Source organism: Vipera berus (genome assembly GCF_964194415.1).
Source record: "Vipera berus genome assembly, chromosome: 13".
In the NCBI taxonomy this organism is placed as follows: domain Eukaryota; kingdom Metazoa; phylum Chordata; class Lepidosauria; order Squamata; family Viperidae; genus Vipera; species Vipera berus.
Genome location: NC_138216.1, coordinates 1178899 through 1200569, shown reverse-complemented (window position 1 = coordinate 1200569; position 21671 = coordinate 1178899). Strand labels below are relative to the sequence as shown.

The 21671-nt window shown below is 48.1% G+C and overlaps 1 protein-coding gene across 1 annotated transcript in view; it reads left to right on the top strand.

The window, feature by feature from the left end:
- Positions 1 to 3005: 3005 nt before the first annotated feature.
- MYO15A (myosin XVA) overlaps positions 3006 to 21671 on the top strand; it is a gene marked incomplete at its 5' end in the record, with an annotated part of 41535 nt that continues 22869 nt past the window's right edge. Inside the window, 27 exons of the mRNA XM_081337942.1 lie at positions 3006 to 6941; positions 7889 to 7971; positions 8408 to 8471; positions 9176 to 9285; positions 9543 to 9617; positions 9767 to 9857; positions 10737 to 10840; positions 10990 to 11056; positions 11804 to 11917; positions 12396 to 12557; positions 12638 to 12751; positions 13373 to 13431; positions 13594 to 13717; positions 14233 to 14328; positions 14829 to 14960; positions 15216 to 15341; positions 15757 to 15834; positions 16292 to 16446; positions 17289 to 17334; positions 17542 to 17666; positions 17871 to 17988; positions 18306 to 18481; positions 19208 to 19292; positions 19795 to 19848; positions 20092 to 20173; positions 20673 to 20803; positions 21500 to 21595. Coding sequence (XP_081194068.1) covers positions 3006 to 6941; positions 7889 to 7971; positions 8408 to 8471; positions 9176 to 9285; positions 9543 to 9617; positions 9767 to 9857; positions 10737 to 10840; positions 10990 to 11056; positions 11804 to 11917; positions 12396 to 12557; positions 12638 to 12751; positions 13373 to 13431; positions 13594 to 13717; positions 14233 to 14328; positions 14829 to 14960; positions 15216 to 15341; positions 15757 to 15834; positions 16292 to 16446; positions 17289 to 17334; positions 17542 to 17666; positions 17871 to 17988; positions 18306 to 18481; positions 19208 to 19292; positions 19795 to 19848; positions 20092 to 20173; positions 20673 to 20803; positions 21500 to 21595 — 6603 coding nt within the window. The remainder of the gene's footprint in view (positions 6942 to 7888; positions 7972 to 8407; positions 8472 to 9175; positions 9286 to 9542; positions 9618 to 9766; positions 9858 to 10736; positions 10841 to 10989; positions 11057 to 11803; positions 11918 to 12395; positions 12558 to 12637; positions 12752 to 13372; positions 13432 to 13593; positions 13718 to 14232; positions 14329 to 14828; positions 14961 to 15215; positions 15342 to 15756; positions 15835 to 16291; positions 16447 to 17288; positions 17335 to 17541; positions 17667 to 17870; positions 17989 to 18305; positions 18482 to 19207; positions 19293 to 19794; positions 19849 to 20091; positions 20174 to 20672; positions 20804 to 21499; positions 21596 to 21671) is intronic.

Here is a 21671-nt window from a genome sequence, read left to right as displayed (position 1 = left end):
TCTCGCTGTCATTTAATCTGCAAAGTGGCCTTCAACTTCGTTGGTAGGAAAGGGATAGACTTGTTCTCTCCTCCGAAATCCTCACAACAGCCTTTGGAGGTAGGCTAGCTCGAAGGAGGCATCTGTGGGGGGAAGGAAGGCTCAGCTTTCTTATCGGAGGGTTGGCAGAGCTGGGGCCGGGCCAGGAAGGAGGGTGGGCTGCTCTTGTAATGAGCCGTGTTGTGCTCCAGCCTAGCCCGCCTCTCAGGATGGTTGTGAGAGCTGCAAAGGTACATCTTCACACTCGCACACACACACATACACACCCATTTGTAAAAGTAAAGCAGAAATCTTAGATTCTCGTTCTGGAGGAAGCTGCTTTGAAATTGAACGCAGTTTAGGAAAACCTTCAAAGCCAGAAACGGGATCTACAGAGAGGAGAACAAAAGGACGATACAAACCCGAAGACTCGCAGGGAGGATTTGGGGCCTCTGTTAAGACTCAGCTTTCTAATCCTTGGCAATAAATCTCTCTCGTCTCCTCGGCTTTAAAAGTGGAGCGGGAAGAGAATTGAAATCTTCTCTGCTTCCTATATATTTGTTTCCCATCTGTTGCGAGGGTTTGGTCATGTCATCCAAATATAACAACCTGGCACAATTGTGCTCATCACCCTGTCCAATGCCCTGCTCCACCGCCTAATTTGCAGCAGACTTTGGAGGGTGGTGAGCCCCCAATAAGGGGTCCAACTGAGGCCCCCCCTTAAGCAGTAGGAATTTCTTTAAAAAGGCAATATCTCGCATCCGGGTGCCTGTCTTCCTGCTGACCGCAGGCAGATGAAGAAGAAAGGCAGGTGAGCCTTTCTCTGCCAGCTGCCCAGGCGAGGGGCTGGTGCCCTTCTATCCATTGTCCCTTTGATTTACGTCCCTCGGCCATGACGTCAGAGGCCTGAGGGGGAGGGCGAGCGAAACTCCATGGGAAGCAACAGTTGCCAAGGCTCTTGGTTAGTGATGGCAACTGGGGTGCTGATGGCATCGGGCATCTTGAAATTGGTTTGTGCAGATCTTCAGATCTTGGGCACACTGTTGCATCGGCCGAGCTGGGAGCGAGGGGCCGGCGTTTGCAACACCATGCCAAACCCGGGGTGCCTGAGAGCTTGGCACTGACCCCTGCCGTGGGCAACATCCGGGTGGTAGCTGCCAACGGTGTGCATTCCGAGAGGTAAGCCCCATGGCAAGCTGATCTGGGTTCCTTCCATGTGTCTCTCGCACGTTGTCCTGTAAGTTCTCCCATTTGGGTCTGATCTGTGAAGCCAAGGAGATTTCAAAGTGCAAAACTGCACATCTGGATTTCAGAGAGATTGGACAACCATTTGGCTGAAATGTTGTAGGGTTTCCTACGTGAGCAAGGGGTTGGACTAGAAGATCTCCAAGGTCCCTTCCAACTGTGTTACCTCTCTTCTCAGTCTCACAGTTTCTCCGCCCTTGTCATCTTCTCATCCTTAAATTTGCAGAGTGTTCCTATGCTCTTGCCTTTGAAAGCAGGACAGAGGTTGCGTTGACTGGGGGAACAGAACTGGGGGAGCTTTCCGCTCTCTCCTGGGAGCAGGAGGCCCCCAGAAAATGCTCCAAAATAACCAAAAGTGACGGGCCATCTTGGTGGGATCAAAACTTGACCAGTTTTGTTTGCGTGTGCCTCTTTGTTCATGCTGTTGTGGTTGCCGTCTTGACTTTGTTGATCCTACCTTGCAGATACCCCTGTCCCCCCACCCCCACCCCTCCACTGCTTGCCTTTCATCACTCCAAGCCCCGACCTAGCGCTGCTTTCTAGAGGAGTTTTTCTAAATCTCCCGTTACGGAGACAAGTTTCCATAAAAATAGTGCCTCTGTGTGCTGGCACACCCTCCTTCTGCTTACCTGTCACAGGTGTGTAATTGTACCCACGTTCCTTCAGCTTATCTTGCAGCGCGGCCGCCTCTTTCCCAGGCATCTTGGTATTCTAATAGCTCCTGAAGGGCAGTGAGGAGGTGAGGTATCTCTCCTTATATCAGAATCCATTTCCCCCCTGAAGCAGCTGCATGGAAGGGAGGGCTGCAGAAGCGAGCTCCCTCCGTCCCACCCGGCCACCCCCACCCACAAAGCAACCCACCTTTAAGCACAGCTGCCTTTTTCCAGAAAGAGGTAAACATTCCTTTCACCCCCACAATTAAAAAAGAGAAAAGGAAGAGAGAAAGAGAAGTTATTTTTCTCCTTTGGATCCAGCTGAGCGGTCCACATGTTTATTCCACGTTCTGATTTTTTGTTCTAAGACAGCACTGCAGCCAAGGTGGTCAAAATGGAGCTGGGTTGGCGAAAGGGGGCTTGGCCCCTTCCTTCCTTGTCTCCTCCCCACTCCTCCTTCGGAGGACTCTCGATCTGGAGATGGACTGGTCCACTTACATTATTCATACGGACGAGAGCCCAGGAGATACGGTTACATTGCCAGCTCACATCAAGGGTTAGACCTTCACTTCCCTCCCAGCACCTTACAGGACCCACACTGGAGGAGAAGAATGGGAAACCTCCCAGCCAGCTCCGAAGAGAAGACCATTGTATGCAAGATCAACCTTCAGCGCAACCTCTGCTGGGCCCGGACAGACCTTCCCCTCAGGCCTCAAGCTTCTGAGGAAGACTGTTGAGGTCTACGGCACAGCAGCTGAAGCCAAGGAGAGATCCTGAGAGGCCCACAAGGACTTTCTCCAGCTTCCTCCACAGGTAAATAAAACAGAGTCTTCTCTCGGCGTCACTCTGAAATGAGTAATTGCTGAAAACAGAACAAAGGAAGGGAAGTAAGAGGTCTTCTGGCTTCAGAGATACACAGGCTGGTTTTCGGTTTCAAAGAGATCGCAGAAATCTTGTGGTTTCTTCATCATGTTTACTGTCTCCTCCTCCTCCTCCTCCTCTTGGTTTCTGCATGGACAAAATTTTGCTGAGCTTTCCTTGAAGGGGTCACGACATAGGAGAGCATGAACATCCTTGACCGCCCCAGAAATGGCTAAGAAAGGAAAAGAGGGCAAAGGGAAAAATGTCCGAAAGGGGAAGAAGGAACCTGTGGCTCAGTTGGACGATGGGTCAGATTCTGACTTGGCCAAAAGGAACACGGAAGAGAGCGAGATGGACAGCGAGCTGGTGGAGGGAGAGGAGGATGAGGATGAAGACGACCCTAAGAAGAAGAGGGGGAAGGACAAGAAAGGCGTGGCCAAGAAGGCAGGCAAAGGGAAGAAGGGGCAGTTGGACAAGACCAAGATGCAGCTCAAAGGAGCCTCCCAGCTGGTCATGGGCCTGGCAGCAGAGGACCCCAAGAAGAAAGTGGCCAAGAAGGAACACGCCAAAGCCCAGCTGAAGGGAGCCACCAAGGCCATGGCCATGGCCAAGAAAGAGGCAGCGGTCCCACCCAAGAAGAGGCGGAGCTTGAAAAGCACCTCCAAACTCTTCGTGGGCGTAAGAGGGATGGGGCCACACAAGAGCACCAAGAAGAGCCACTTCAAAAACACCTCGCGCTTCTTCTGGGGCCTGAGGAAGTACAGCACAAAGAAAAAGAAGAAGAAGAACAGGGGCGTGCTGAAGTCCACCTCCAACCTGATGATGCGCTTCAAATCTCTTGGGAAGAAGAAGGAGAAGCAAGAGGGAGCCCCTGAGAAGGAGACCAAGAAGTCCTCGTTCATGCTGATTCGGTTAGGGGGTGGGAAGTCAGAAGATCAGCAAAGCAAAGGAGGGAGTTTTTTTGGCAACCTCTTCCGGCGGAGGAAGGCAAATCAGAACTTTAAACCCCAGGCCCAGATGGTCAGCAAGATGGCTACGGTCACCAACTGGCTGACCTCAAAATTCTTGAGTAAGCGTAGTAGGTCGAGATACGACAAACGAGCGACTGATGACTCTTGGCTAGCCAAGATTGGAGCCAAGAAACTGCCTTTCCCTTCAGAAGATGAAGTTTTGAGACACCGAGCGAATATGAGGAGAGTTGCTGGAGCCAGTAAGTGTACGTGTTCTGGCCAATACCCAGACAAATTTGGCCACTGGGACCCCCTGGATTCTACCACCTTACAAGATTACTTTGATGATTATGAAGAAGAACGTGGCTGTTACGATGGCCAGTCCCCTTTCAAGTATGGCTTGTCTGGTTATAACCAGGATTGTTATGGGAGGCATCTGATAGAAGAAGGATATGGGCCTTATGATGAAGACTACGATGAGCAGGACCCTTATGGATACTGCAGTGACAATCAAGATTATGGACCTTCTTTCCATTATCCATCCTATGAACCTTATGAGGGTTTCAGCAGTGATTATGAAGTAGAAGGTGGTCCATATTGGACTAGAGAATTAGAACACCCCGATAATCAGGAGGGTGTTTACCGCCAGCAGGACATGAATGACAGTGACCAAGAATGGGTCTCCCAGTCTTCGTACAACCCGTACGCCTGTCTGCTGGATGACATAGCTGAGATGGAAGAAGCAGACAGAGCGGAGACTGAACCAGAAGATGACCCCATTGATTTCCCCCATTCTTCTGTTTTTGAACGAGAGATGGGAGAACATATGGCTTCCACGGCACCATTGAACAGGAAGTTCCGGCTTTTCCCTAGGCCCCAAGTGAAGTTGTTCGGCAAGGAAAAGCTTGATGTCCCTCTCCCACCTTCCCCACAGATTTCTCGGGCTTATTTGGATCCTGAGGAAGAAGGCATCCCTGAAGAAGAAGAGCAGGAGCCTCTAATTTCTCCATTTGCCCAGTTTGATGGTCAGTATTTGGAATCTTCTGGGTCTCGGGAGACTTTTTCAGAGTTGCTCCCTCTGAGCAAGCTTCAGAGGTCCCACAGGAACAACTTAAGTGGAAGGAGCTGGGGTTGGGATGCACATCACGTGAAGCCTCATCTTTCTCCAAGAGAGTGTGGGAGCCCTCTGGGGCAGTTCCTGCAGCAATCCATCTCTCAGCCGAGACCTATTCTGAAGCACCATGGGAACTGGGGAAGGAACCAACCAGGCATGCATGAGTCCAACAGAAGAACTCTGTCTCCACGGTTTGGGAAGAAGAGTCCTCTGGAGTCATCTTCTCTGCCTCCAAGGATGCCTGTTGAAAAACCAAGTTGCACTTTCCCCCCCAGCTCTGTTAGGCAGCTTAGGGGTGCAGGGAGACACCACACTCTTCTCACACCTTCTCACACCACAGTAGCAATGCAGGACGCTCTTCACAAAGAATTGCAAAGCACTCTCCTGTCAAATTTCAATAGAAAGTCACAACAAGACCTCAGGTTTTCACAGAGAAATGCCTCATGGTCAAGAACTGGACATCAAAGTCCTTCCTTCAAGGGGAAGAGTTCACATATTCCCATGTCTTCTCCTTCCCAGAGAACAGTCAGAGAAAACCCAGTTTCATCAGGGGGATTCAGGACAGCCACTATGGAAAACTCATCCAAAGACTCCCTCTTCCAGGCACCTCCTTCCTCTTACCCATCAACACACAAGCGTTTGGAAAGTCAACGCAACCTCTCATCTTCTAGCTTAGCATCTGTTAAAAGCCTGATGGACACCCCTTTCAGTCGTTCATTGTTTCATGTGTCCAGCACTCCAGAATTTCAAGACTCTGCCAGAAATAAGACCTCTGGAAAGTTTGTCCCAAGAGAATTCTATAATTGCACCAGCAGGAGTTTGAAGTCTCCTCCATCACCTCAACCATCCCTTAGGCATTTTGGATCTCCTCCCATACCCAGTCGTTTACAGTCAAGAAGGGCAGTTCATCAGGTATCTATGGACGCTTCAGGAAGCCTACCCCAGGCTTGGAACAGGTGGGCTGAGCCGCCAACGAAAGCAGTGAACCCATTAATGAGAAACAAGCATCTGAGGCAGTTTGGCCATCGGTCCCCAGTTTTATCTGATAGGGGTTCTCCTCACATGCTTCCTCGTCAAGGAAGCCACAGAATCAGTATCCGAGAGTCACCCCGAGGGTCATCTCCTTATGCCCAACTTCCCTTTGAAACTGGTAGACCAAAGGAAGCTCAGTCCCAGCCCCAGCCAAGATGGCTTTGTGCCTCAGAAGAAGGAACAGCAACTCCTTGGAGTTCTTCACCCAAGATGGGAGCTAAGAGAAGCTCGAGAAATGGTTTCAACTTGCCCCAATCACTCACTCGGGCTCCAAGCCCCCACAAGGACTTCATTAAGCACATTGGGCAGCCTCTGGTGGGAATGGCTCAGCCTGCTTCTTCTGTTCAGTTACTTCCTGGAGAAACAAGAGGACATTTAGAAGAGGAGAATCCATATCTTGCAGAGTTGGGCCCAGAAGAGTCTGAAGCTTTTTCAAGGCAGCCATTTCCCCAGCATTCTGCAGCTGCTATTGCATCAATGAAGCAGAAGACAGAGGCCATGCCTACCAGGTCTTCTACTCCTAGAGTGGCACGTATGCTCTTGGGTGGGCATTTGTCTTGCACCATCCCTGGTGATAATCCTGGTAATTTGAGGAGGCCCAATCTCAGCCCCTTGTCTCAAAGAACAGTTTCATTCAAAAGACCCTACACTGTGGAAGAAGAGGGCTCCTCTTTGGCCAGACCACCTTCCTTTCACGGCCAGTATAACAAGCCAAGAAAACCAGATTTTGCCCCCGGACCTCCTGAACTTCTAGAACATGAAATGGAAGGAGGCATAGGGAGATACGCAGTGGTGATGCCCCAAGTCCAACCGATGGGTTCTTCTCCTTGGAGAAGGTCCCGGAGACAAAACCAGCCATGGTCTGAGTATCACACGGTGAAGATACATGAGATGCCAAACGAATGGACCTCTGAGAAGCTCTTCCAGCACCCTCCAGCAGAGAGTTTTAAGGCTCAGGATGTTCATCGTGGAGGAGGGAGAGGGAATGGGGTGTTCTGGTACCTGACGCGGGGAGCATCCGGGTCCAAGAGCGAATATGAAGAGACCAACAAGAACTGGCAATGCAAGGTAATTGAAAGAGTCTTGGTCTGCTGGATGTTGAAAAGGGACAGAGGGAATAAGAGACTGGAAAGCAGAACTGGTGGGGGAATGAGAATTGGAGGAGGTCCCTTTGAATTCAATTTCTCTTGAATTTCTGAGTTCTGTACATGCCCTAAAGCAGGGATCCTCAACCTCGGCAACCTTGTGGACTTCAACATTCAATGCTGGCTGAGGAATTCTGGGAGTTGAAGTCCACAAGTCTTAAAGTTGCCAAGGTTGGGAACCCCTGCCCTAAAGGGATCTTTAGCCTTGTGGATTCATCCGGTGTGCGAAGAGGCTGGTGTGGCAGAGCAAGACCCGTCTCCTCTTAATCTGATGCAACCAAGGGAAATTGGGGAGGCCACACGTGCTTCTTCGGTCTCTCACACACACATATAATTATGTGTTCTCCCCCCACCTCCAACCTCCTCTTCTCCTTTGAACAAATCTCAAAAGTAAACTTGCTTTGGTCAACTCAAGAGGAGCTGGCAGGGGAAACGTGCAAGGCAGCCCCTCTGCTCTGCTCTGGGGAACCTACACAATGCCTTACATCAAAGATGCCCAATATGGCTGCTGTGTGTGCATAACATCCCCTTGTAACCTAAGAGCAGTATGCAAATGGGAGAACATTGAGCGGAGTTGGAACTGGCGGGGAGAATTAATTAGAGAGAAGCAGCTACCTGACTCCTTGTCTCCGGAGTAATGGAGGGAGTCACTGTTTAATAGCCAGCCCACCATGACATCCAGTTGAGGTGTGTTTGCTTGCTGTCAAGACGTGGCCTTTGCAGATGCAGAAGGCTTGTTTGGTCACCTCTTGCAAACCCTCAATCTTTTCCTAGGTGGAAGGAATAGCAAGGTGGGCAGGAAAAACAGGCTGGTATAAGGGGGGGGGCTTTGGAGGCCTGTCTTGACCTTGTCTTCCTGCCAACTTCTAGATGCACTGCATTCACAATTTGCACTCGGCAGCCAACCCAGGAGAGGCGAGCCAGGACGACGTGGATGACTTGACCCAACTGGAGTAAGTATTGCAGGACGGGTTCTCATTGGGGAGACCGAGGGGCGCTGTCCACCCCTGAAAGATGGAGAGCCATGTTTCTCAAACTTGGCAACCTAACAATGGGTGGACTTCAACTCCCAGAATCCTCCAGCAGCACATACAGACAGATGCCATGTGCATCTTAAGGGATGTTCTTTTTACTGTTTGCTGTAGTATTTTGGGGTGGGTGGGGCAGAACTGAACCGGGGATTTATAAGTAGGAGGGAAAACCAGTTATGAGAGCATCTTCGGCTCCTTCATCTAAGCCGGGGGGGGGGGGGAGTAAAGCTTCCTTGCTCTTGTGTCATTTCACCCCGTGCCTTTATCAGATTTTCTCCCTGGAACTGCTGGTGGCAATATTTATTTCCCCTTCTTAAAGTTGTCCTATGTTCAGCCATGCTTGTTCTCTATGCCACAGAGACCTCCAGGAAAGCGTGGTCCTGCGCAACATCCAAAGGAGGTTTGAGCGGGGACTGATCTATGTAAGTTGATGTTTTCACTTTTGCTTCCTGGCTATTGGAAAAAAAACATCCGGAGTGATGGGGAGAGTCTGGCCTCAAACCCCAGCTAGGCACAAGGATCCTGGGAGGACCAGACTTGGTCTTCTTTGCAGCCTTGTAAGGATGGGGATCGAGCTGCAGAATTCTGCAAGAAAAAAAAGGCTCAAGATTCATTTTCTCGTTATGTGGAAAATAAGAGAGACGACATTGACAGAGATTTATTTATTACATTTTTATTTATTAAACTTATATACCGTTCGTCTTGCCAGAGGCAACTCTAGGCAGATATATGCAAAATCTGTTTGTCTTTTGACAAGATCCTCTTTCTTGCTCTCTGTTACTAATAAACGCAAGCTTAAACAAAATATAGATGTTAAACTGAAAAGTTCTGGAAGGTTTTGAAATGTTGCTCACTTTTTGTAAGTTCTCACTTATCTTTTTCAATGTCTGCTCATAAAACGTAGGAATTGTCTAAGTCAGACTAAACCAGGAGTTCATTCTTAAGTATAAAGCATAAAGTCAATGTGTTTGGAGTCACACAGAGCACTAAGTTCTCCATAATTTTGTGTTTTTTGCTTTCCCTAACATGTGTTATCTGTCTCTGTCTCTGTCTCTCTCTCTCTCTCTCTCTCACACACACACACACACACACACATACACAACTTGTTCCTCTTTCTCTCTGCCAGACCTACATAGGTAGCATCCTGGTGTCAGTGAATCCTTACAAAATGTTCAACATCTACGGAACAGACCACGTCCTGAAGTACGAAGGCAAAGCTTTGGGAGAGAAGCCACCGTGAGTCTGTCACAGGCTGTTGGGTGGATCTGGAGGGGGTTTCAATCAGTCCTACAGAAATGGGGACAGTTTCGTTACACTGGGCTCTTTTGACAGCATATTCTGAGTCCTAGTGGCCGTGAGGATGCTCTCACGGTCTTCTGTGGGCCTGGAAAGGCTGACTGTGTGCTTGCTGAAATCTCAGAGGTTTGGATGAAAAATATCTCAGTTGCTTCTGAGCCTTCTCAACCAACCAGCTAGTGTCATTTCCTCTGCAGGCACCTTTTCGCAATTACTAACGTTGCCTACAGCAAGCTGAGAGATGCCAAACTCAACCAATGTATCATTATTAGGTGAGCTCTGACAAACTGGCTAAGAAGGGAAAGAGAATCCCCTCCCCCCCTTGTCTTCTTTCAAGTTCGGATCCTTGAGCTGTTGAGCTGTTTCAGTGGGCTCAGGGGTCCTTGCTGTCCTTACCTTCCTTCCACCTGGTTGCTTCTAGTGGAGAAAGCGGATCGGGCAAAACCGAGGCCACCAAACTGATTCTCCGCTACCTGGCAGCCATCAACCAGAAACACCTTGCGACCCAGCAGGTAGGGCAGAGAGGGGGCTCAGCCAAAGCCTTGGTGCTCCCCTAAGGCCACCGCGGTCAATGGGGGGGGGTGGCTGGAGGGGAAAGAGTCCTGAGCTTTTGAAGACCTACCGTTGCTTTCCCGCCTTCTGTCGCCCTGCTGTTCTTGATGCTGCCCTAGATAAAGGTAGGGGGCGGCCGCATGCTCTTCGTCAGGTTTGAATTCTTCCAGCATCGGTTAATGCAGTGCCATTTGCATGGGCTCAGCTGTCCAGGGATTCGTTTGTCTCTGTCTCCTCTCCCCACGTTCTCCTTGGAGAATGAGGGCTTCCCTCTGAGTGCTTAGTCCATCTCCGTTCCTTAGCGGTTGATTTCGGGAACCAGGATGGCAACTTCCTCCAAACCGAAGGGGTTAAGCCTCAGCTCCAGCCTCTCCTACCGTGATTTGGTGGAATGCAGGAAAGGATCTCGGCCCCCAAATTCAGTTGTTGCTCAGAGGTCAAGCTACAGAAAATAAATATTCTGACTTTCACACCAGCTGGCCCTTTACTTTCTCTCTCTAATTGATCCTATTCTTAGGTCCATTTTATTGCTTCCGATGGGGATTTGTGACAATTGCTCCTTGACTTTCTCATTAGGGATTTCCTCCTCTTTTTTTAAAAAAAAATCCCCACACAATCAGGCTCTCTTGCTAAATAAAAATGCATCCTCAAAAGCAACAGGAAAAACCGAATCATTCAACTACCTCGGCCCAGGAACGGGAAGGACGAAGTGAATTGAAGGAGTGATTTGATTTGATTTGATTTGATTTCATCTGGAGGTTTTCATACATATCCACGCCTTCCTTAGTGCTTTGACTTTTAAATATGTGTTGCTCGTGTATTTTATCCGCCTGAGCCAGATTCTCGAAGCAACCCCTCTTCTGGAATCGTTTGGCAATGCCAAGACTGTGCGGAATGACAACTCCAGCAGATTTGGAAAATTTGTGGAGCTCTTCCTGGAGGAGTAAGTAAACCAATGCCTGGCTCTTCCCACCACATCCCCCCCCCCGCCCTTACAGCCTCTCTGTTTCTCCCCACACAATCCTGCCTTCATTTGTTTGAAGTTAACAATTGCACTGAAAGTGTGACTGACCAGCTGTTGTGTTTCTCCAGCAATGGGCTGATCTCTGGTGCCATCACCTCCCAGTACCTTCTGGAGAAATCGCGAGTCATCTTTCAGGTGAGGTTTTCTTCTCGTCCATTCTTGGGTTGACCTAGTCAAGGTGAGCAATGGCGACTCTAGCAAAGCAGGTGAGAACCGCAAAACAGAGGATTGGCCGGTTCCCTTTTAAGAATCGCAAAAGAAACCTTTGGAAGAAAATGAACAGTTAGCATTTGCAGGGAGCTGGTTTGGAAAGGGCCTCTCTCCAGCTTGAACGTGTTACGAATATTGCATTGGGTTAAGCTGACAATAGAATAGAATAAGAGAATAACAGAGTCGGAAGGGACCTTGCAGGTCATCTAGTCCAACCCCCACCCCCCACCCAAGCAGGAGACCTTACACCATTTCTGACGAAGCTGGTTATTTTGATCCTTTAAAATGAATGGAATGGTACTGTTGGTTGCACACATTTGTCCAAACTATGATGATTGTCTATGGAAGGAATGTGAGATGGATTAGATTTGGACAGCAGTTGAACATTTATTAAATAACAGGTGGATTTTTTTTCTGGCAATAAGGAAAATTGTAAAGATCCCTCTAGTATTATCAGCTGAGCCCTCTCAATAAATGATTCTTTTTAAAAGAGTTCTCCAAGAGTGCTTAGAAATATCAAGTCAAGTGTAAGGCTATGTATTTTTTATTCTATGTTTTCCTTACTTTCATTGGTAGCCATTCTGGATTTTTGCACGTGGGGATTAAAATATCTTGGTTTCTTACTCATAATTATTCTCCACATCCACCAGTCTTGTCTGACTCTTTCCCTAGGCCCAAAATGAACGAAACTACCATATTTTTTACGAGATGCTAGCAGGTCTCCCCACACAGCAAAAGCAGATGTTTTGTCTTCAAGGTGCAGAAACCTACTATTATCTCAACCAGGTATGAAGCTGAGTGAGAACTCCTCCTAGTTATTTCTTCATGATGATGCCTTTGACTTTCAATTTCTGTTTCTTCAATTTCTCAGATACTTAAAAGGTCCCCAAAGTGGCTCGGATCAGGTTCTAAATTTTTTTTTTTAACTTTCTCAGAGACTTCTCATGAGATGAAACGGGAAAGAAAAAAAGAGGGGGGAATTCTTAAAATCCAGGAAAGGAGTGAATTAAAAAAAAGGGGGCCTTGATCTAGGTTGGGCTAACTAATCCTCATTTTCTGGGAAAAGTCAGCATTGGTCACCCCCTGCCAATTGCTAGGGGAAGCCTAGCTGTGCTTCTTTGCAGCTCATTGGTCTCAGGACACTTAAGCAGAAGAAGATGGTGGCTCCATTGGAAGAGAAGATGTTTGTTCTGGATTCTCCTGCCATTAAAGGCACTAGGCACAGGCTGTTGAGAGTCAAATGTTTTCCTGCTGTCTTCCCCAGGGAGGCAACTGTGAGATTTCTGGCAAAACGGACCTAGAAGATTTTCATCGGCTGCTCGACACCATGGAGGTCTTGAATTTCAGCCCCCAAGACCAGGACAGCATCTTCCGAATCTTGTCTTCCATCCTTCACTTGGGGAATGTCTACTTTGAAAAGTATGAGGTAGGAGGCAACATTGGATGTCGGAGAGAGGATTCCTTATTCCAAGGAAAGCTGTTTGAGCTTGATTTTGGTGCTTGCAGACCGACTGCCAGGAAGTGGCCTCAGTGCTGAGCGCCAAGGAGATCCGGGTCATGGCGGAGCTGCTGCAGATCTCTCCTGAAGGCTTGCAAAAGTCTATCACCTACAAAGTGACGGTGAGGGAGTGAAAATCTAGACATGCGCATGCACACAACAAAGCAGATGCTGTCCTCAGTCTTTAATGAGATCCACACTGAATCCATAACTCACTTACAACTTCTTGGATAGTTCTGGTGTTTTGTTTCCCCCCAAGTGTTGTTTGCAAGAAACAACACCTTCAGAGCCAAAAGAGAGCAAGTGGAGTCAGCACAGGAGGTTGGAACAAGCCTTGAGATGGTCCACATCAGGGAGGACTGGAGTCTATTAAGAAGGTCCGGTCTTGCCATCAATGGATGGAGAAACTGCTCACCACAACCCCTGAGTTGGAGTCCCACCTTTTGAGCAAACGGAGAAGTTCGGAAGGTCCCGTAATTAGCCAGGGGCCCATCCCAAAGCCCCAGTTCCCATTTCCAATCTTTCTAACTCACAGTCATGAGGCTATTATGACTACTATACTTAGATCTTCTAAACTAAGTGCCCTCTCTTTGGACATGAAAATATCCTTTGGTAAAACTATTCCACAGTAAGAAAACTCCAGAAGTCCCATCCAGTGATACCACTGTGAAAACATTTTAGAGTGCTGGTGGGTGCAGAGAAGGGAAGGCCGCCATCTTGCTTCTTCCTTTGCTTTTTGATAGGAAACGACGAGGGAGAAGATTTTCACACCACTCACTGTGGAAAGTGCTGTGGATGCCAGGTAAAGAGAGAATGGAGGAAGGGGAAAGGGAGGTATGAGGCCCAGCTTGGTGCCCTACATTGGAGACCGCCACGCTTACAACAACATCGGTGGCCTGCCTGTGTCCTTCCAGTTCTGATGTTCTGCCTTGTGGGTGGTCTTCCCTTAATTCTCTCTTCTCAGAGACGCCATTGCCAAGATCCTTTACTCGCTGCTCTTCAACTGGCTCATGGACAGGGTCAACAAGCAGATGTGCCCCAAGCAAAACACCCTCTCAATTGCCATCTTGGATATCTACGGGTTTGAGGTGAGGAAGAGAGAGTTAGGCTAAAGAGGCACCTTGGGGTGCTCTGTCCTGCACCTCGAGGAAAGAGACAGGAAGAGAACGCAACCAGGAGGTCATTTGGAACTTCCTCTTCCGATTTACAGAGGCCGTAGTCCAGGGTTAGGCGTCTTCTGCCGCCGAGCCTCAAGCTGGACTTCTAGTAAATTCCTGGATTGTCCTATTTTCTTGCAACGTCTTTGCAAGTTTGGGACCTTTTCTTAGGTCACTCCAGCTTGTTAATGAAGATCAACAAGTCTGCTTAAGCATCAGCCTATTTTTGTTGGTGGTTCCTTGCAGCTAATATCTGATCTCATGAAACATGTTGCTTGCTGGGTTAATTTATTCGGTATATGTTTGCCGAAGACTGACTCCTTTGAGCTTTTGGGACTGAAGAAAAAGCACGCAACCAAATTCTAAAAACAGCAAAAATGATCCACGTTGGATGACTGGAGCTTCTAAATTCCTTTTTCTCCCTCCCTCCTTGCTTTTCCCCATAGGATCTTGGTTTCAACAGTTTTGAGCAGCTGTGTATTAATTATGCCAATGAATATCTCCAATATTTCTTTAACAAGATTGTCTTTAAGGAAGAACAGGTAAGACCAGAGGGAGCCAAAGCCCTTGAGATTTTAAAGGCTGCTGGTTGAACCAGATTCACCACCAGCTTTGTGCAAAGGAATCTAAAGCGGAGTTGGCCTTCTATTGGGTGGCTCCCTGCTTTAGGTTAGAAGCCAGGCGACCGACCCCCTTTGGAAATGCCCCACACAGCAGAGTGCAAAGAGCAGTGCAGTTTTTCACATAGATCCTCACTGTTTATGGTCAAGAAGTAACTGAAGACTTTGAAAGGACGGCCGTCCCCAAAGTTCTTAGAACTTCAGGAAACACCCTCCATGGGAAAGATTCTGCTTTGGAGGTGAATCAGACTTGACCAGCTGGACCTGCATTCTGCTGGAGGCCATTTCTTGGTCTTGCTTTTCATGAAGGATACTTAGCAAAGTGGCAGCAACTTTTTGTTTTTCTGTTTTTCATCCATGGCACATCTGCTGCCGTGGTTATGGACAGCAGGGGCTGCCTGCTGCTGTTGTGTTGTCCTCAGGAAGAATATATCCGTGAGCAGATTGAATGGAGAGAGATTGCTTTCACAGACAACCAGCCCTGCATTGAGCTGATTTCCCAAAGGCCTCACGGCATTTTGAAGATCCTGAATGACCAAAGCAGTTTCCCTCAGGTGATGTGGCCTCCGCTGGCTGGGTGCAAGGCGGAGCTCGGGAATTAACGGAAAGAAAGGCTTCCTGACCACCCAGCTTCAGACGGGACTTTGCTTATAGATCCCCTAAATAGCATCTGCCTCCCCAAACTCCCCCATCAGTCCTGGGCAGGGAAGAGGTCTTCCCCTTAGGAGGAGGGCGTTCCTTCTGAGCTTAGAGATAAGTCAATCCGAATGTCTTGGGGGTGATTTATGATTGTGCCTCCATCTTTCTAGGCTACGGACCACACATTCCTTCAGAAATGCCACTATCATCATGGCTGCAATCCCCTCTATTCCAAGCCAAAAATGCCACTGCCCGAATTCTCTATCAAGCACTATGCAGGAAAAGTAACCTACCAGGTGAGGAGGAGGAGGAGGAGGAGGAGGAGGAGGAGGAGGAGGAGGAGGAGGAGGAGGAGGAGGAGGACATATCTGCACCATCAAGTGTCCAGGAAGGTTTGGGAGGAGAATCTTGATTTGTGAGATCTCAGCAACCAGTTTTGGAACCATCAGCTGTTCCCATTACAAGCTAAGAGGCTGACTCAGCTTTCTGTCTGCCATCCGGGTTGAACTGTCATCCTGCACAATATGTTCCATCATAGCAGCCTAAGGAAAATGGAGCTGGAAGCCAACATTCATGGGCATCATCCAGCTGAGAAATGAGCCATGGTTTGTTCAGCCTTCTCAAGCCGGGTGCCACCTAGAGAACTTGGGATGTTGGCTCCTGAAATTCTTGACTCTGCTGCTTGCACTTTCTCTTCCTGCTTGCTCCTAGGTGCACAAATTCTTGGATAAAAACTACGACCAGGTTCGCCAGGATGTCCTCGATCTTTTTGTCAACAGTAAAATCAAAGTAGGTGCTTAAACTGACCTCTCATTTGGCCCCGATTCTTCCAGTTTGCAGAAGTTTGAATGTTTACCTTGCAATGTTTGGAAAAGGGAGAAGGAGCAAGATGCCATTAGAAACAAAGATATAAATATGGGGTGGGGAAAGGTTTATAAGGCACATGAAGCAGCTTATAGTCTAACATAAACTATTAATAATTGCAGAGCAATAAATCCACCCTGGTTTGCCTAAATGTGATGAACACGATGGTGATTTGTCCAGCAACCGAGCGGATTCCTTCTAGATTATTAAAGGATATTGGCTTAATCCTTCTTTCCCTAACCCACCTCCCCAAATCCCTGAAGAATAAAATAAATAGGGTAGGAGAGAGCTTCTTGGAAGAGGCTGGGATCCTGATGGGCATGAAGGAATAAACAGTGATGGAGCCATTTCTTCCTCCTTGTCTGCTCTGCTCTCGGCTTAGATGGTCGCCAGCCTCTTCTTCAGCCACGCTCAGTTGGTGGCTCAGCAGAGGACCATGGTGGGGAAGAGCAGCACCAGCAAACGGAAGTATAAGCCCCAAACAGTGGCTGCAAAGTTCCAGCAGTCACTTCTGGACCTGGTGGAGAAGATGGAGAGGTATTTGAAACAGGACTCCGGTCTTAATGTCAATTAATAGATGCAATGTGGACACAAGACCTCGCCTTCAGAGGTTGTGGTGCTCCATCCCTGGAGCTTTTCAAGAAGAGACTGGACAGCCCTTGGTCTGAAATGCTATAGGATCTCCTGCTTGAGCAGGGGGTAGGTCTAGAAGACCTCCAAGGTCCCTTCCAGCTCTGTTGTTCTACTGTGAACCAGACATGTCACGCTCCATGCTGCTGCAGAGTCTCGCTAAGGGTCTTCTGAGGACCAGATTTGATCCAGGAGGAACCCATGCTAAAAACCCCACTGCAAAGAACTGACCAATTTAAGAGCAGGAATTAACTCAAAGCCCAGAGAAGATAAAATTAAGTGGGAGAATTGCTCTATTGAAACATTTGAAATGCAGAAGGAGAGCAAAACTTTGTTGTTGCAGAAGGAGGACTTAGATCTGGAATCAGCAGCTTTGGAGTGAGCGGTGGAAATATCCTAATGATTGTTGTTGTTGTTAGCTGCGAAGTCGTGTCTGACCCATTGCGACCCTATGGACAACGTTCCTCCAGGCCTTCCTGTCCTCTACCATCTTCTGGAGTCCATTTAAGCTCACGCCTACTGCTTCAGTGACTCCATCCAGCCACCTCATTCTCTGTCGTCCCCTTCTTCTATTGCCCTCAATCTTTCCCAGCATTATCCTAATGATACACTAATACTAAGCATTTTAAAATTTCCCTTGCTTTCCCAATAGAAATCTCGGGCACGTTTGTTTTATTTTTCGAGAGGTTTGTTTTGCTCTATCCTCAAAGCAATTCTGCTGAGCCATTTATCTCTTTCTCTCTCTGCAGATGTAACCCTTTCTTCGTTCGCTGCATCAAGCCCAACAGTAAGAAGGTAGGGATGACTTCATGCTATCTCCTCCTGGTCCTGTTTTTCCCAAATCAGGCAGTTCCTATCCCTATTCATGTGAGGATAATATATATGCCCTTCTCCATCCTGCCCATCAATTTCATTTTAACTCAACTGTCTCTTTTGGATGCACAGCAATAAGTAGATTATTACTTGTTCAACAACTCTTCCTCCTCCTCCTCCCCCCACCAGGAACCAGGACTGTTTCAGGATGATACAGTCAGCAACCAGCTACGATCCTCGGGAATCCTGGAGACCATCCGAATCCGCAAGGAGGGCTTTCCTATCCGGATCCCATTCCAGATGTTCATTGACAGGTGCAGACAAGCCCTCTGAGATCCTTGGTCCAAAGCTATTCCAGCCTGAGATCAGAGCTCTGGGACCCCAGATCCAAGGGCCAGAACTGAGAAATCCTTATAGACCACGAGGTTCAGGTGTCATGCCAACATTGCAACATGGAAAAGCAAGTCCACCATACGATGGCTTAGCACTTCATCCCAGTCCAATCCATGTCTTCTCAGGTACCGTTGTCTGGTGGACATCCGTACTGACATCATCCCAGATGGGTGGAATTCTGTGGGGGTGCTGAAGAAGCTGTGCCCAGTCACCCCAGAGATGTACCGCATTGGCACTACCAAGGTAAAACCACCATTGTTGGTGATAGCTTAAATACAAGAAGTTACAGAACAAATAGTAGAGGGACACTGCACAACGGGGTCCCTGATCTTTAAAGAAGGGTTGGTGGATTCTTCTCAATTGATTCTGCTCACAGTGTGTCTGGATGGATCTGGACATCAAGAGCTGCTGTTCAGCTTCTCCAATGCCAGGTCTTCTCCATCACCAGCTGTTCCACCTGGTCACTGTGAAATGGTCATGTAACCATAGGAACAGCCTGACATTACATGAATTCCCATATTTTGCTTCTCCTTCACCTACCTTTCCTCTTCCTCCTCTAGCTCTTCCTGAAGGAAAGCATCTACCAGCATCTGGAGGCCAAGCGGGAACAGATTGTCCACATGGCAGTGGTGACCCTCCAACGTTACGTCCGTGGCTTTTTGATCAAGAAACGCTTTTATGCCTTACGCTGCAAGATAATCCTATTTCAAGCCCGGGCACGGGGTTATCTTGTCAGGTGCTGAGTTTGACTGTCCCTGAGGGACTCGGTGGGATGCTTGTGGACGGGCTTGAACAGAGCTTCTGTCATGTGTGGACCAGCCTGTCATCACTGAAAGGCTTTTCAGAATTGATGTTCTAATCCGGTATAAAGTCTAATTCTCTGCCCAGTCAATCAAATATTCTCTGAAAAACACTTGTAGGATCTTCTAAGTCCCTCCCGTCTTTGGGGTTAACAGCTTAGGGATCTCAGAAAAGTCTAAGATGCTGTCCAAATGCATTTCCACCTGAAATCTGAACAGATTCAACCACTCCCACTGATCATCTAAAAGAGCATGCCCTTTCTACTCCCTCATTTTAGCATCTTGTGAGGTGGGTTCCTCTGAGAGTGAGGGACAGGTTTAAGGGCCACTCAGGTGGACTTCCTTAACTTAATAGGGATTTTGAGGACTTCCCCAACTTGGTGTTCTCCAGACATGCTGGAGTGCCTCTCCCATAATGTCAGCCAAGATCCCAACAGCCTTACTGGATGGGGTGAGATGATGGATCTCCAGAACCTCTGCAAGAGGTCATGTGGGCGAATGTTCCTCCCTCCTTCTCCCTCGGATATAGATGCCATCCTTGGTCTGGTCTGTCTGTCCATTACTGTGTTTTGATTTGATTTTTTACCCTGGGTAGGAGAAAATGTTGTTGAGACTTGGGGTGATCTTTCCCACCTCCATCCCGGGGGTTTCCCGTCCTGCAGGCAAAAATATGGGAGGCTGCGTCAGACGCTCATCAAATTCAGGTGCCTGGTACGCATCTACATGAACCGCAGGAGGTACCTCAAGGTGCGTCTCTGGGGGCTCTGAGTGCAAACCGGGATGCAGGAAGAGGATTTGGGAGAGAGGGATTTTGTATTAGGCATTGCATAATAAATTGCCTAGGTCGTTTGGGGTTTACTCTGCATGGTGGACTACAGTTCCCACATTATCAATCACCCCAGGTTGGGGCCTCCTCCAAGAAAAGTATTTGCTCTGTCCTTGCACCCAGGTGCTCTGGAATAACATATTCGATTGCTTCTGTACAGTCAGGAGTCCACGCCGGTGTTCCTGTTTGGTGCATGGACCATTGAGTTGTACCTGGAGATCTGAGCATGCAGAGATCCAAAACACACTTAGGGTCCTAACCTCACTTCAAAGGAGTCTTTGAACATTTTGCATTTTGTCTTTGGTCTCAATATATGGACTTTCTGCTTCAGGATGGATCAAAGTAGCCTGATCTTCTTTGAGATGGAATTCTATTCATGAGGTGCAGTGCTTCTCTGACCTTGAAATCTCGCTCTGCTTTCAGAGGAAGGACGAGGAGCATCAAACTGCAGAACAGGAGAAGAAAAAGGCTGAGCAGGTAATTCTCGAGTGTTTTGGGGGGGGGCTTGGGGACGAGGGGGTCAGTCTGAAGACTTTGCACAGCACGCAGACACTTCCAAGGCAAATCCACGTGGTTTAAATACTTTTGAGGAGAACTTGCACTGGAAAAAAATCACTTTGGTAACTTGCATATGCAACTGGGGCAATTTTGCTTAATGCACTAGAAGGGAGACAATCATCGGGATAATTAAAGGTGACTTATTTCTCTGGGTTCCACTAGGAACTGAGTCAGCGAGAAGTGATGAAAGTGGCAGACTTGAAAATCCCTGCTGATCTGGTTGGACTCTTAAACACAGTGGCTGGTAGGTCATGATCCACTTTGAACCAAGGGAATTTCAAGAGGGTGCCCACATGAACGTCTCCAAGGATTTTAGAGGCCAGATCATTGAGGTCCCACTATAAAGTTTCCAGTAAGGAAGCTAATTCCTCCTCCATACCACTGGCAGCAAGTTGAGTAAACCACAACATCTTAGCTGTCAGAAGGCACCCGACGCTGAATTGTTTGCTTATAGCTGTAGACCTGTTGGCCTATCTCTGCCAGTTGGTTTAGCTCTGGATGGGTACATTACAAGCACTGCTTCAAAAAACACACACAAAAAGGAAGTGCCTGGATGGGTCTCCCACTTGCATTCTGGGTCCCAGAAAAGGGAGACTACCTCTGGCATTTGAGAGAATCTATTGCCCAGTTGACATGGTCCAGCCAATGTTTTCTTGCATTCTCATGGGTGAACGTAAGGGGTTAGGATGGGGGAACCCCACCTTTGCCTTCTGCACTGGCTGCCTTGTTCCTATTCCTCGTAGTTCACAAGCAAGTGAATGAGGACTGTGTCACCCCTGTCCCCCCACCCAAGATGCAGGCCGACTCCCAGCTCACTCTGCCTCTTGACATCAACAGTTACTCCATGGCCAAGTACGTGCAGCTCTACTTCAAGGTAAGGGTGACAATGCTGGGCTTAATGGTGTAAAGGGTGCTTCGCTCACGCCGCTGTTGGAAGGTAGACCGAAAGCTCACCTTTGTGGTTGAGTTTACATGCTGCATTTAGCCATGCATTGGGTTTAAAACATGGCTAATTTAGCAAGCCACCATGGCTTGCTTAAGCTACTATGAGTTGATTTATACTTCCTTATGTAACTCACTTTATTTAACAATTGGGATGATCCCTCAGTCTCTAGAAGAATTCTTGATTGATTGATTACATGCCCTACTTCAGTGTCAACTCTTACTGACCACCTATAGATCTTCTCCAAGATGGTCTTTCCCCAACCTGATCCTTCAGGTCTTCCAACAATGCCCCCATCACCACTGTGACTGCTGCTGGTTGTCTTCTTCTCTTTCCTTCTGCTTTTCCCAGAATTATGCCATCTAGAGAGAACTGGGTGTTGCCATAAGGCATCTAAAATAGGATAATTTGAGACTGGTTGTTTATGCCTCAAGAGAAAACACTGGACTGATTTGTTGGATGATCCATAAAGAAACTCTTAAGCTGAACTGAAGCTAAACCACACTTATGGGGTTGTGTGACTATTGAAACTTTTGTCTTTCTTGCTCAGGGTAGGGCCTCCACCACCGTCTCTGTCAAAAAGGGTGTGCAAATGCGTCTTTCGGTCACTTCTCTGTCATTCCACAGGAGCCACTTTTTGGGATGCTCACGAGGACTCTATCATCCCCCCTGACTCTGTTAGATGAGAGTTTGGCCCCTGAAGCTCTTAATCTCTTCAGACTGGTAGGTGAAAAGTGTATTGCTTCCTCCATCCTGGTGAAATGGTGGCCATCAACATAGTGTTCGTGGTAGTGTGCAT